Source organism: Coregonus clupeaformis, unplaced genomic scaffold (assembly GCF_020615455.1).
Source record: "Coregonus clupeaformis isolate EN_2021a unplaced genomic scaffold, ASM2061545v1 scaf2482, whole genome shotgun sequence".
NCBI classification, from domain to species: domain Eukaryota; kingdom Metazoa; phylum Chordata; class Actinopteri; order Salmoniformes; family Salmonidae; genus Coregonus; species Coregonus clupeaformis.
Window position 1 is genome coordinate 33,033 of NW_025535936.1, and position 10,753 is coordinate 43,785.

Here is a 10,753-nt window from a genome sequence, read left to right on the forward strand (position 1 = left end):
TATATTAGAAGGGAGCGACTCTTCATCAAAGAACAAGTAGTATGGATTAAGTGCATTTATTTCCTCCATCCACCATACGGGTCAATCGACGTGCACCAATGGTAAACGGCCTGAGTTGGACGCCTTCATTTTTCCACCCTCCTTGAGACCGCGTCATGCTTTCTTGCAGGATGAGAGATTACAAAAACGTAGGCCTCGCGATATTATGAAACGTACTCTTTATTTACACCAGCGAATGAAGTCACGCGAGGTTTCTAATGACTTGACTAAATGCCACGTCTGAGAACGAATAGACACTTTTGAGACCCTTTGCGCTGTTTGGAAGAATTTGTCTGATAAACTATCATCGCTGCATAATTACAGCAGACAGGTGAGTGTGGGGCAATTCGCTTAAATTGTAACATTGTTGTCATCACCGCAAACGTTAGCTAACCGTTGTTTCTATTGTACTTTGCTAGTTAGTTAAGTATCCCGACAACTAACGCTGCATGCAAAGATAAACTGCGACATTTGCATTCCTTTAATCGCATTCACAGCCAGACAGTTAGTGGCTAATGTTCACTGACTTGTTAGGTACAACAACAATCAACATCTCTTTCAAGCCATCACTTTAAGGGCAGCTAGCTACGTTAGCTACTCTGCAAGGCTACTTCACCATTTAGGACCCTTTCCCTCTTCCTGAGTCAGTGTTTGACTCCTCATATATCCCCCTGGAAAAGTGTAGGCCTATTGCCTTACTTAGCAGAGGGCTATCATGGGGATGCAAATGGGATGTCAATGGAATGTTTGATAATGTGCATTTTTGTCTAGCTAGTTAGCCTAATATTTGTTACATGATAACTAGCTAGCTAAACCCATCCACAATCATGATGAAATTAAGCTGTTGATATATGAAACTAGTATTATTGCTGTTCTAAGGCAGGCTACTGTAACCATAGATTTTCCCTTTGTGTGTCTGTCCTAGGTGAGATGATGGCCCATGGACGTCTGCTAGCGTTAACACTGTTCTTGGGAGCAGTACTGTTGCTAGCCGCCCAGCTAACTGTTGCTCATAGCCACTCTCATGACCATGGGCATGCACACGAACACCATGGTCATGCACACGACCACCATGGGCATGCCCACTCGCACGGGGGCGGGGGTTGCGATGGTCATTCCCATGGCGGTCAGAAACTGCACCACGGGGCGAGCAAGTGGAGTGCTGAGGCCAACCTGCCCCCAGCAGAGGAGTCGCATCACGGTCACGCACATGACCATGGGCATGAGCACAAGGAGGAGAGTGGACACGGGCACACCCACGGAGGGGAGAGGGTGAAGAGGGAGGCAGAGGTCGAGAAGAGGGACATAGTGGAGCTCTGGATTCAGGTATGGTCAGTGGAGACCTTGGAGCCATAAATTAAGGGACATGAATGTGTTATTGTGGATATTTGATACATGATTTTTGTCCAGATCATGTGCTACATTTAGATGTCCATTAGTGGTCATGGCCTACCTTCAATGAAATTATATGCAAAATGTAATATCTTTGTCTGTCGGTATACCTCCTGTTCATTCAAACAACTTCTTGACTTTCCTCCTAAGTCCCTGTGCAAACATAGGCTACCTATCCCTGTGCAAACATAGACTACCTATCACTTTTCAACAAACATTTCCCTTTGCCAGTGAGCCTGTTGCTAAGTTTGGTGTAGAGTTCTATTGACTAACTTGGCTTTGACAACTGGACCAGACAACCTGTCAATAACGTTCTGTCGGTTTTGACTGCAGTCGAAATGCGTCTCTGTTATAAAGTTGATTTTTATTTGCCATGTTCAACAGGATTAGGTTTGTTCGACACTATTTTACCATTATTTAAATGTGCTGGGCAGCACTACTCAGCAGGTCAACTAATTAGGTACAGTCAATTGAAATGAATTGGACCTGAATTGGAATGTATTTATTTGGCATTCAATTATTGAAAGGATTGGAATCTAAGTACTTTTGTAGACAGGGAATATTTTTTATTTATTTTTGGTCATTTAGCAGACGTTCTTATCCAGAGCGACTTACAGGAGCAATTAGGGTTAAGTGCCTTGCTCAAGGGCACATCGACAGATTTTTCACCTAGTCAGCTCAGGGATTAGAACCAGCGACCTTTCGGTTACTGGCACAACGCTCTTACCCACTAAGCTACCTGCCGCCCGGCTACCTGCCGGAATAGCCTTTCCTTATTTGATGAAGTCGATTAGATTGGTTTGATACCCTTGGAACTCAACACAGCCATCCTTATCAAGTGTGATATTATTTTACCACACACACAAGCACGCATGCTCACACACTTTTACAAATAGCCTCTTATGACCTCTGTCTGTTTTTTCTCTCCTATTCTTACCGTTAGGCCATCGGTGCCACTCTGCTGATCAGTGCAGCTCCCTTCCTCATCCTCTTCCTGATCCCGGTCCAGTCCAATACAGACCAGCACCAGAACCTCCTGAAGGTGCTGCTGAGCTTCGCTTCTGGTGGCCTGCTGGGAGACGCCTTCCTGCACCTCATCCCTCACGCCCTGGGTTAGAGACAGTATCACACAATTACTTGAAGTGAAGGGAGGGCATGCCACACCTTTTCCCCTAAACTATTGTTGTTACGGTAGATTTCTTAATTAAGTGAAAATAATTGATTGCCTAACTAGTTTATTGAATGTTTTTGGCATTGATATAATTAATGTTTTAGTTATGATTCTGGGATTTCATCTTTGCACAGAATAATCAGTGAAGAAAGTGTTACTTCTAAAATGAGCAAAAAAAAAACATATGTATTGGTTTGTAGTTAAAATGATGTTGTCATGCCTGTCTGATATCCATTGTCTGTTTCTTTATTTTTTTTATTTCTCATTATCTCTCTCATTCTCTCTCTTGCTTGTTTTCACAGAGCCTCACTCTCACCATGGAGACGAGGGACATGGCCACTCACATGACAGTGAAGAATCACAGGATCATGGCCACTCACATGGTATATCTCCATCATGATCTCTACATTTACAATCACCATCATACTATCCAGCTTATCCATTATATACCAGTATTTTCCATGCTTTAAGAAATCTAACATTCAAATTAAAAATGGCAATGACTCAATCTCGTCTACTGCCCCCATTTTGGCAAACAGCATGTCCCTGACAGTGCTCTTTATCACACCTGTAGGTGCCGCCCATGGTCACATGATGTCAGTAGGGCTGTGGGTCCTCGGTGGAATTGTGGCCTTCCTGGTGGTGGAGAAATTTGTTCGCCTCCTGAAGGAAGGACATGGACATGGACACTCCCACTCTCACGGTAGGTCATCAATTTTAATTTGAGTTTGTAGTGCGGGGAAAAACAGAAGGCCAATTTTAATTGCCTTGAAATGATCCCTCTGTATGCAATGCATTTTTTTTGCCTGTTGACCACTTACAGTGCGTTCGGAAAGTATTCAGACCCCTTGACTTTTTCCACATTTTGTTACGTTACAGCCTTATTCTAAAATTGATTAAATTGTTTTTCCCCCTTATCAATCTAGACACAATACCCCATAATGACAAAGCAATACCCCATAATGAGACCCCCCCCTGGAAATATCACATTTACATAAATATTCAGACCCTTTACTCAGTACTTTGTTGAAGCACCTTTGGCAGCGATTACAGCCTCGAGTCTTCTTGGGTATGACGCTACAAGCTTGCCACACCTGTATTTGGGGAGTTTCTCCCATTCTTCTCTGCAGATCGTCTCTAGCTCTGTCAGGTTGGATGGGGAGCGTCAGTGCACAGCTATTTTCAGGTCTCTCTTCAGAGATGTTAGATTGGGTTCAAGTCTGAGCTCTGGCTGGGCCACTCAAGGACATTCAGGGACCTGTCCTGAAGCCACTCCTGCATTGTCTTGGCTGTGTGCTTAGGGTTGTTGTCCTGTTGGAAGGTGAACCTTCGCCCCAGTCTGAGGTCCTGAGCGTTCTGGAGCAGGTTTTCATCAAAGAGCTCTCTGTACTTTGCTCCGTTCATCTTTCCTTTGGTCCTGACTAGTCTCCCAGTCCCCGCCGCTGAAAAACATCCCCACAGCATGATGCTGCCACCACCGTGCTTCACCGTAGGGATGGTGCCAGGTTTCCTCCAGACGTGACGCTTGGCATTCAGGCCAAAGAGTTCAATCTTGGTTTCATCAGACCAGAGAATCTTGTTTCTCATGGTCTGAGAGTCTTTAGGTGCCTTTTGGCAAACTCCAAGCAGGCTGTAATGTGCCTTTTACTGAGGAGTGGCTTCCGTCTGGCCACTCTACCATAAAGGCCTGATTGGTGGAGTGCTGCAGAGATGGTTGTCTTTCTGGAAGGTTCTCCAATCTCCACAAAGGAACTCTGGAGCTCTGTCAGAGTGACCATTGGGTTCTTGGTCACCTCCCTGACCGAGGCCCTTCTCCCCCGATTGTTTAGTTTGGCCGGGTTGCCAGTTCTAGGAAGAGTCTTGGTGGTTCCAAACTTCTTCCATTTAAGAATGATTGAGGCCACTGTGTTCTTGGGAACCTTCAATGCTGCAGAAAGATATGTGCCTCGACACAATCCTATTACGGAGCTCTACAGAAAATTCCTTCAACCTCATGGCTTGGTTTCTGCTCTGACATGCACTGTCAACTGTGGGACCTTAAATAGACAGGTGTGCCTTTCCAAATCATGTCCAATCAATTGAATTTACCACAGGTGGACTCCAAGTTTTAGAAACATTTCAAGGATGTTCAATGGAAACAGGATGCACCTGAGCAAAATTAAATGTCTCAGTGCGAAGGGTCTGAATACTTATATAAATAAGCTATTTCTGATTTTTATTATTAATAATTTTTTAAAAATGATAACCTGTATTCACTTTGTCATTATGGGGTATTTTTTGTAGATTGATGAGGAAAATTGTTTAATTTAATATATTTTAGAATAAGGCTGTAACGTAACAAAATGTGGGAAAAGTCAAGGGGTCTGAATACTTTCCGAATGCACTGTATGTATGCATTGCATGTGGTCCCGTGTAGCTCAGTTGGTAGAGCATGGCGCTTGCAACGCCAGGGTTGTGGGTTCGATTCCCACGGGGGGCCAGTATGAAAAAATGTATGCACTAACTGTAAGTCGCTCTGGATAAGAGCGTCTGCTAAATGACTAAAATGTATTGTTATGGAATAGGTTGGGTAGTTAAATTGACATTTTTGTCATTTAGCAGATGCTCTTAACCAGAGGGATTTACAGGACCAATTAGGGTTGTGCCATGCTCAAGGGCATGTCAACAGATTTTTGACCTAGTCTGCTCAGGGATTAGAACCATCGCTGGTTCTAATCCCTGAGCAGACTAGGTAAAAAATCTGTTGGTTACTGACCCAACTCTCTTAGTTTAGGGCTTAGGAGCATAATTACACTACACTACAACTTCCACACTCCATCCCCAGGGGGCAGCAGTTGGTTGGTCAGGTGCTCTGCCAAAAAGTATTGTGAAGCCTTGATAAGCACACAGGTGTGAGCAATTAGGATCTGCAATCAGTGAGATGTTTTTTGTTGTTGTCATCTTTAGTTTTGGTGCAGGCCTTTTCGTACTTTCGTTTTTGTATATATTTATTTTGTCACTGTGAACAAATGATAATCTCCTTGGGCTGGCCGACTCAGGTGTCAGGATTGAGCAGGCCCTGGAACCAGGTAAAGTGGCTGTCTCTTGGGCACATGCATGCAACATGGTCCACATACTCTGTCCTCTCTCATAAATTCACACCGTAAAACAGGTTACAGACCATTTAGACCCCTAGACCTAGCGAATGTAGCCAAATCATTAGGCTAGCTAGCTGGGTTTGTAACACGATCTCTGGGTCCATTTATTCGATTTTCCTCTTGTCGAGAGTGACTGTATGGTTGGGTGATTTGATGCTACTCTTCTACTTTTGGTATGAGGCAGTATTAGTACACCAAAGAGTTGTGCACAACATTCTTATTTTTTAGCCTATTTTCTGGTCTCCTATTTTCAGCTGCTCCTAAGGAAAAGGACAGTGACAGGGAGGAAGAAAAGGAGGAGGGTGAGAAAGATGAGAAGACTCCAAAAGAAGTGGAGGAGAAAACTAGAGGTAAGAGTTGACTAATTGCCACTTAATTTCTTAGTGGGCAGTTTGCCTTTACTGAAATGACTGTTTTTAAAAATCTCTAAACCAATTTAGCTCCAAGGGAATATTCACTTTATACCAGCCTCCCATTAAGCCTGTTTCTCTGTTATTGCATGTAAGTGTTGCAATTATTGTCCACTCTCCCTTCTCAATATTAAGCAGGGAAAACCCGTTTTGGTGAGTTCTGGTACATCAAAATAAATCAAACACGTTTTTGGACTCATTCAGCAGTTTTTACCTGATTTATATACAATACCATTGGAAATGTATGTTGAAAGTTCAATATATATTCCTAAAAACGTAAGTTGAAAATTAAGCTGTCGCTGTTTCCTGTTGACAAGACATTTTGATAAATATCCCAATGTGAAAACAGTTTTAATGTGTCCAAATCAATAACCAATATGCAGAAACAGTTCCTGATATATTGTAAACCTAAACATAAAATGTACTATCTACACATACATGTGCAAGAATAGTAATCAGATTACTTGTATTTTTCTTTTTAAACGAGCACCTTATAAACTGCACACACACCAAATCGATAGATCACTCATATCTATTGGGATGTTCCCCAATGCGCGGGATGTTCCCCAATACATATATTTCTTCGTATTTAAAACATGGAGAGAGTTAACAAATGCGTCTAAGCACTGTTTAACCAGGTGCTCTAGACTAAAGTCCATAGGGTCTGTGCAGCAGGCTGAACGTTTGACGTCCCTATCAATAGATATCAAGGTATCGGGCTACCTGAACCTGGCTGCTGACTTCACACACAATTTCACTGACGGGCTGGCCATCGGAGCATCGTTCCTGGTTGGCCCTGCAGTAGGCACAGTTACCACTCTCACCATCCTGCTGCACGAGGTGCCCCACGAGATTGGCGACTTTGCCATCCTGGTCCAGTCTGGCTGCACCAAGAAGAAGGTAATGCACAAGCTTCAGCTTTTCATAACAATTGATGTTACACATACTGATGTCACACAGGAAATGAAAATGTGCTTGAATGTGTACTGAAACATGCTTGGTACAAGTTGTCTGTCATGACTACAACACAACGCCTATTCACACATGGTGGCAGCCGTAGGATTAGTCGGTCTTTTCTGTTTGAACAGCCTGTATGAGAGAGTCTCTGTAGGTAGAGATGTCCATTGACAACTTCCTCTTTCCCATCAGGCCATGTGTCTACAGCTGCTGACAGCTTTGGGGGCTCTTGCCGGCACAGCCTGCTCCCTATTGGCTGAAGGGGTGGGCGCGGCTGCCACAGCCTGGATCTTGCCATTCACCGCGGGTGGCTTTGTGTACATCGCCACGGTGACGGTCCTGCCTGAGCTGCTGGTTGGGCGCTCCAGTCTGGGCCAATCGGTGATGGAGATCCTGGCGATGCTGGTTGGAATTTACATGATGGTGCTAATCGCCGAGTACGAGTGAGACATCGAGCCATCAATAAGAGGGTGGTAGTGATTTGAGGAAGGAGAGGGAGGTATTTGGAGAGGGGAGGAGGAGAGACTGAACCAGAGAGATGGATTTTGATGATTGTTATGATTGGAAGGAAACAGTCTGATAAAGAGCTGAGAAGTGACCGACAGAACTTTCACAGGACTGGACTATTTGTTCCAAAGAGGACCTGAATAGGGAGTTGCATTTCAACACCAACCAACTGGAGGATGATGACCAAGAAGATCTGAACTGTACAAAGTCCTCATCAGCAGGACTGTCACCATGTCTAAGTCAGATAGGTCATCAAACTGAGACTTAGGCAAGCAAGGCAGATGACTCGGGAGTTGTAATCCATTCCCTTTTTGGTAACAAAAAGGCAACCCAAAACAATAGACGTTTAAGTTGCTGTTTACTATTGAATCTGTCCATTAGTTAAAACTAAAATCAAGAATCGCCTCCACACCAATATTTGTAATGCTTACTTTTGCCTTTTAATTGTACTTTCAGAGATCACAGATTGAACACAAAATAACTAGACAGTTAAGTGGTTAGGGGATTTTCATGGATTTAAAAGGTTATTTTTGGATCAGTATATTAGTCTATAACTGGAACATTCTAATTAAATTAAAAGGGCATTACATTGTATTGTATAGCCCATAAACCAGGTCCCCAAATAGCGGCCATCTTGGATACTTGACATTGATGAGGCCAAGAGTGTCCTGAAATGTCATCAGCTTCCTGAATGGGACTTATTGGGAAAGATGAGTAAGCTTCTTTAGATGTAGTACTGTACTGTACTGTAGTTACTGACCAAGCTAGCTAGGGAGATATACTTGTTAAATGGTTTTCATACCTGCATAATGAGGAAGTACAGTAAATGTATGTATTTAGGGTGGGCTAGCCATGTGGAACTTAACCGATTATCCAGTGACAGGATTCGGGGGAAGTAGACACAGTCCTTCAAAACTAATTTATTAAATCCTACTTCATTGTAATGTCTTGACCAAGTGATGTTTGCCCTTCTTTTGAACAACTGAATGATGAACCCTCTTCCACATTTGTTTAGTGTTTATAAGCCACTGCTGCAGCAGGTTTTGTTGAATTGTAACATTTATAATTTTTTGGCATTCACACATGTTCTCTTGCGTACAGTACTCAAACCTGCACTGAATGCATCTGCTCTCCCTCCACTCTTGACGAATACAGTAGGCCTTATGTGTCATTAAGACAATCAATGCTGTAGCTGTTGTGCGTTTAGAAAGAGCTCCCTCACCCTAAACCATTCTGCATGTACACGACTGCATCTCTGGCCTGATTCCAAACCGATCCCATGCCCCTATCCACAGAAACTTGTTGACCTTCTTTCTTGTGGATCTGAAACTGTTTTTATTGCCAATATTGTACAGTAAGCTGCTTTACCTAGGTATCTGTGATAAGTAGGTAGTTTCCATCCAATGTATTCCTTACATCGACAGTCTTATCAGATGCTTCAGGTTGTCAACATTGGCCTATCGATGGGTGCAATGGCTTGATTTGGAATCCTACTTTTTAATCAAGGAGGGACCAAGTAAAGGACTAATGTTTACAGTAGTGTGTGGGAGATTTGTTAAGAGCGGGGGCGAAGAGGAGTGTGGTGGAATTTTAGTTACTTTGTGTTATCTTGACTTTTCATTAAACAATTAAGATTCTCTCACAATGTTTCACTATATTTTACTGGGTACCTGTTTCTCATTAGATAATTGATGCAAGAGAATATGAAAAATACAAGCAATCCAATACTTGATTAGCCTGTAATCCAACCTAGGTTCAATATTAAAATAAAGAATTGATCACAAACCATAGACAGGCTAAATGTGGCCATATTCTTAAAGACACTATATATACAAAAGTATGTAGCCACCCCTTCAAATTAATGGATTTGGCTATTTCAGCCACACCCATTGCTGACAGATGTATAAAATCGAGCACACAGCCATGCAAATTCCATAGACAAACATTGGCAGTAGAATGGCCTTACTGAAGAGCTCAGTGACTTTCAACATGGCACCGTCATAGGGTGCCACCTTTCCAACAACTCAGTTAGTCAAATTTCTGCCCTGCTAGAGTTGCCCCGGTTAACAATCCTGCAATAAAGAGGGGAAGGGAATCTGTCGCTAATTTGTCTGTTTCTGTGTTGTATGATTTGATTGTCGCTCTTTTTTCAGGATAATCAGCCATGTGAACCCATTTTGCAGCTGATAATGGCATGTAATGCCAATGCAGCCATAGGCCTACAGCAGTGGTTCCCAACTCTGGTCCTTGAGTAACCCCAACAGCACACATATTTGTTGTAGCCCCGGACAAACATACATGATACAACTTACAGTGCATTCGGAAAGTATTCAGATCTTTCACCTTTTCCACATTGTTACGTTACAGCCTTATTCTAAAATTGATTAAATGGGTTTTTCCCCTGATCAATCTACACCCAATACACCATAATGAGGAAGCATAAACAGGTTTTTAGAAATTTGTGCAAATGTATATTTAAAAAAAACGGGAAATATCACATTTGCATAAGTATTCAGACAGTTTACTCTGTACTTTTTTGAAGCACCTTTGGCAGTGATTACAGCCTCAAGTCATCTTCGGTATGACGCTACAAAATTGGCACACCTGTATTTGTGGAGTTTCTCCCATTCTTCTCTGCAGATCCTCTCAAGCTCTGTCAGGTTGGATGGGGAGCGTCGCTGCACAGCTATTTTCAGGTCTCTCCAGAGATGTTCGATCGGGTTTAAGTCCGGGCTCTGGCTGGGCCACTCAAGGACATTCAGAGACTTGTCCCGAAGCCACTCCTGCGTTCTCTTGGCTGTGTGCTTAGGGTCGTTGTCCTGTTGGAAGGCGAACGTTCGCCCCAGTCTGAGGTCCTGAGCGCTCTGGAGCAGGTTTTCATCAAGGATCTCTCTGTACTTTGCTCCGTTCATCTTTCCCTCGATCCTGACTAGTCTCCCTGTCGCTGAAAAACAACCCCACAGTATGATGCTGCCACCAACATGCTTCACCGTAGGGATGGTGCCAGGTTTCCACACTTGACGTGAAGCTTGGCATTCAGGCCAAAGAGTTCAATCTTGGTTTCATCAGACCAGATCATCTTGTTTCTCATAGTCCGAGTCCTTTAGGTGCCTTTTGGCAAACTCCAAGCAGGCTGTCAT

The 10,753-nt window shown here is 43.2% G+C and overlaps 1 protein-coding gene across 1 annotated transcript; it reads left to right on the forward strand.

Moving 5' to 3' along the window:
* Positions 1 to 235: 235 nt before the first annotated feature.
* LOC121571979 (zinc transporter Slc39a7) lies at positions 236 to 9,255 on the forward strand. The gene is made up of 8 exons (XM_041883809.2): positions 236 to 370; positions 965 to 1,365; positions 2,375 to 2,543; positions 2,905 to 2,985; positions 3,177 to 3,305; positions 5,994 to 6,089; positions 6,853 to 7,049; positions 7,299 to 9,255. Exons 2-8 carry the CDS (start codon positions 970 to 972, stop codon positions 7,551 to 7,553), a joined length of 1,323 nt encoding a protein of 440 aa, XP_041739743.1. The 5' UTR covers positions 236 to 370; positions 965 to 969; the 3' UTR covers positions 7,554 to 9,255.
* The last annotated feature ends 1,498 nt before the right edge of the window (positions 9,256 to 10,753 follow it).